Source organism: Limulus polyphemus, unplaced genomic scaffold (genome assembly GCF_000517525.1).
Source record: "Limulus polyphemus unplaced genomic scaffold, Limulus_polyphemus-2.1.2 Scaffold18, whole genome shotgun sequence".
NCBI lineage: Eukaryota > Metazoa > Arthropoda > Merostomata > Xiphosura > Limulidae > Limulus > Limulus polyphemus.
Window position 1 is genome coordinate 1,347,854 of NW_013665628.1, and position 4,933 is coordinate 1,352,786.

Genomic DNA, 4,933 nt, shown 5'->3' on the forward strand with positions numbered 1-4,933 from the left:
TATATATTTATACTATTAAGAAATATAAGTAAAATTCTTTTATTTTAACAATTAGCGAAAAGAAGATTATATAGTTAAAATTCTGACAATGATCTCCCCAAAATAAAAAGTATATAAATCAGTGTTGTTGTTTTTGTTTGTTTTTCTAAGAAAACGCAGAGTTAGCCTTAAATGTAGCTGCATTTCTCCATATTGTTCAATATACCTAAGAAAAGAGATGATAAAATGTAAATTCTCGAGCGCACGTTTTAAACAATGATTTCACTACTCTGTACAAAGCGTAAGGATAAGTTTCTAGAATTTAGAGTGACAGCAAAGGGGGGTTTTCGGGCCACATTTCTATTTGAAAATTCAAATTATTATCTTGTATGCGTATCCATTTCTATAGTTTACCACGATATCTTTAGATATGTGAATTTCTGCTGTTAATGATGAATCAATGAATACATTCGCTTTGACTAGACTATGCACTTTATATTCATGCACTTTTACAGTGTGGGATGCAATAGTATTTTGAATGTCTTACTCACATATTACATCAATACACAAAGCTTGATAATTAGTAAATTAATAAACTGCAATTGAAATACTTTCCTTTAAACAAGGGTTAACTATGAAAAAACATTTAAATATGATATATATATATCTAGATATATATGTGTGTGTGTATGTATAAATTCAGTGAGATTCCAGCTTAAAGAGTATATTAATTTAGTTAATGCTTACTTAATTGACCTTTTTTTTTGGCATTTTCATCTAGGAGTGCTTAAGACATTTGTGAAGGAAATTTTTCGGTCGGGCGACGTGATTTTCACCACTCGAATTGCGTGGACAGGAAATGGAACAATATGGCAACCGGTTTATTACATTCAAATGAGACGGACCTCAAGCTCTAGTGAATTTAACTCGAAATTGGAAGAGCGTCATAATTATTCACTGAATGAAAACAGGCCTTGGCTGGACTATATAAGCGCATTCTTCCGGGGAGGATCTAAAACAGAAAACAAGTCTCCCAGGAAAAATAACTTCGAACTAGGACGTTGGACTAAACCATATTATACATGCGATGAGAGAAAATGGTTGCTGTCTTATACAACACTATTATACGCAAAACTGAAAGGAGTCCGAGCGAATAAGGACAACGAACGGTATGTGTTTGGTAATTTGCTGTAAAACTGACTCTTAATAATTCTCCGTTTCTGAAACTATAACCCCTTCCCTACCAAGTAACTCAGCCGTAAGCTTAAGGTGGACACCTTATAGATAACCCAATGTGCAACTTTGCGCTTAATAACAAACAAAAAAGTCTTAAGCAGGATTGCGAGATACTACCCTGCAAATTTCCCTTTAGTGGTAAGCCAATCCCTCTCTCTCCCTCCATGAACAAATATCCACCCAGGAGAGGGGAGGAGTTGGAAATGATTATTAACCATTCTTAAATTTCACACGAATTTATGTTGTTAAATTGATGAAATACTAAAAATATTTACTAAAGTAACTGTAATAAAAGAGTGTTTTACCGGTTAAGAATCTGTCTCAGGAAATATCACAAGCAATTCAACAACTCTTCTTCTGGTCCTTATGCTTAGAACATTTACATGTGTGGCGATAAAAATCTAAAAATATTTACTAAAGTAACTGTAATAAAAGAGTGTTTTACCGATTCAGAATCTGTCTCAGGAAATATCACAAGCAATTCAACAACTCTTCTTCTGGTCCTTATGCTTAGAACATTTACATGTGTGGCGATATGCCTTAACACAGTCTCTGATGGGTTTTAATCTTGTGAAGATGTGCATTTAAATTAGGATAACAATGAGTGATGCGAATAACATTACTCTGTTACACCAGTTTTCAGTGTAAAAACTTGGAGTGGTTACAATTTGGGTGCGTAAAAACTGAATAGGGGGATTAATGTGCCTACATTTCGCGGACTACAAACCATGAGAGGGTAAATAACGCTGATGAAAGCCTCAATGACTCCTTTATATTGTATACATTGTCAGTATTTTTATATCGAATAAACTTTATTTCTGAGTGATTACTAAACCACGAATAATAAATAAATAAATAAATAAATGAGTCATCTGGCGTATGCTTGTTGATTTGTTGTTCCAATTTGAGTTTATGTTTGTTTTGTTTTGAATTTCACGCAAAGCTACACGAGGGCTATCTGCGTTAGCCGTCCCTAATTTAGCAGTGTAAGACTAGAGGGAAGGCAGCTAGTCATCAACACCCACCGCCAACTCTTGGGCTACTCTTTTACCAACGAATAGTCACATTATAACGCCCCCACGGCTGAAAGGGCGAGCATGTTTGGTGTGACGGGGATTCGAACCCGCGACCCTCAGATTGCGAGTCGAGCGCCCTAACCACCTGGCCATGCCGGGCCTTGAATTTATGATGACGACGATTAATACTATTGTTGTTAATAATAATACATAAGATGGTGATGATTTTTAATAGAATTATTTTTTGTGAATCAAAATCTATATAAAATCTGCATATTACGTTTGTTTAGTTGTAGTAAAGTGCAAAGGTACACAATGGACTATCTTTGTTCTGCCAACCGCAGGTATTGAAACCCTACCTTTAGCGTTATAAGCCCATTAACCTACCGCTGAGCCACGGGATAGCTGAATATTACGTATTGTCCACTATATACATTACCCTAATTATGTTTACTTTTGGAAGATGGAATGATAGAATGTAAGGCTACCTATTGGCTAGTGAAGTAGTCCATCACTGCTAGAAGGCAGGGTTAATTTTAAAAGATCATGAAAATACTATGGGAAATATCAAAGGAGAACTCTATAGAGAAAACGATATCCCCCTCCACATTTTTAGCGTTAATTCCTATTTCATTTTCTTATTTTACCCCTATGGGTTTGATTTTTCCCTTCAAATTGGGGGGGGGGCTTCCAATTTGGCAACCATGGTCTTAACTTGTATGTTAGCTACTGAAATTTATTTCATGGGTGTATTGTTTAGTAGACACAAACATAACGTAATATAGCACAAAGCGTAATATATCTGTTGAAGAGTTATCCGCGATCTATGATGTACCTTTTAAGGGCGTATCTGAAAAAGACATAACTGGTCTATATGGGATATGTCTATGATAACATGATCACAGAAAAACAACCTTTAAATTTTATGGATTTTTATAAATTAGTTGTTTATAAAGTGAACTAATTGGCCAAAATTAATAAACGTGAATTGTTTATATTTTTTTGTTGACTATGGATATCTAAGAAAATGTGAGTTCTATGGTATCATTCCATTTGACGCGTGGGTTCATTGTGAGATCTCCACGATTACTTTGCTTATATATTTATAATGTTAAAATTTGAGGTTCGATCACCGCAGTGGATACAGAGCAGTTAGCTTCTTGTGTATCTTTGTACTAAAACAAACAGATAATTATCGTCAGATACGATAGAAATCAGAAGTTCGACTTGCTTGAGTTTCTTTAAATGTGAAAAAAACTTTGGTTTGTTTTGAATTTCGCACAAAGCTACTCGAGGGCTATCTGCGCTAGCCGTCCCTAATTTAGCGGTGATAGACTAGAGGAAAGGCAGCTAGTCAACACCATCCATCGCCAACTTTTGGGCTACTCTTGTACCAACGACTAGTGGGATTGACCGTCACATTATAACGCCCGCACGGCTGAAAGGCCGTAAAAACAAGTGACTGCTAGAAAACCAGTGTGGTGTCGGCGGATTGGCCTAAGAGAATAATCCAATTGATGTTGAAAACTCCTAAGATCTATTAGAGTAATGCACACCTGAGAAAGAAAAAGGAATATTAAAAAACATTCAATAAACCTGCAAACAAAAACAAAGCTCCAAAGAATGGTTTTAAAGCGCTGCTCCCGGAAACTCTGAAGAAAACATTATTGAAAAAAAAATAGTATTAACAGCATTGAAAAACCAATACACATAACGTTCCGAAAAGCAGTTTTAGAGCTCTCGTTCTGAAAGTCTGTCGAAAATATTAAGTTTGATTGACTATTGTCTAGGAAAAATGATGATAATTTTCAAATATTATGTACATATTGATTGCTAGACTAGACATATGTTGCCACCTTAACGTCCAATTGTAATAGCCCAATTTTAAATCCTTTTATTAAATGTACATAAACATATATATAATGAAGAGACCTAGATGGTTAGTACAATATTGTAAAAGTAAAATACTAAAACTGCCTCGTAGAAAATCCACTTGATAGAAGTCTGAAAGATTCTTGTGTGGCTGAAGAACTGTCCATAATACAGTTAGTGTATGCATAATTTTGTTTTCTTTGACAATAACCATGAGCCTCTTTCCAGTGTTTATTATTCAATACTTTATGTAATTTGAAGTTTTAATGTATACGTTTAAACTTTGCACTTATTTGGCAAGGTAGTTTATAAGGGTTTAATGTTAGAGGCAGTAAACTATTTGGTTTTATTTCTTGATGTTATAAATCTAAATATATTTATTCAGAATATAACAATAATATATATACAAATGAAAACTATAGCAAAGAAAAATAAAGAAAGGAAGACAAAATATCCTAGTTGGAGTGTTTGGGATCAACTACTGATATTAAAGGGCTTTACTAACTTTGAACCGTCTGAGAGAAGAAGAAACCGTCAATGATGTGTACATAATGTAAATGAAAGATGTACCTTTTTTGAGTTTAAATGCATTTCACTTAAACCTTCATACACTCAGTTTTCAGTAATGCTCTCTGTATGGCTACTCATACCTCAGTTATATACGTTAGTCATCTATTAGCGCAATAAATAGCTCTTTAACACTAGACAAATGTATGTAACATTTACAACAGTGGTTAAAGTAAAAATCTGGAGCTGGACTGGGGTTGGGAAGTGGTGAATTGTTTAATCCATTAGGTCATTCCTTTTAGAAAACTTTAAGAAATCAATTA

At 34.4% G+C, this 4,933-nt stretch overlaps 1 protein-coding gene across 1 annotated transcript in view; it reads left to right on the plus strand.

The window, feature by feature from the left end:
• The window catches only part of LOC111085402 (probable G-protein coupled receptor CG31760), a 102,429-nt gene extending 101,256 nt beyond the window's left edge, over nucleotides 1-1,173 (plus strand). The window contains exon 5 of the mRNA XM_022383790.1: nucleotides 761-1,173. Coding sequence (XP_022239498.1) covers nucleotides 761-1,173 — 413 coding nt within the window. The remainder of the gene's footprint in view (nucleotides 1-760) is intronic.
• The last annotated feature ends 3,760 nt before the right edge of the window (nucleotides 1,174-4,933 follow it).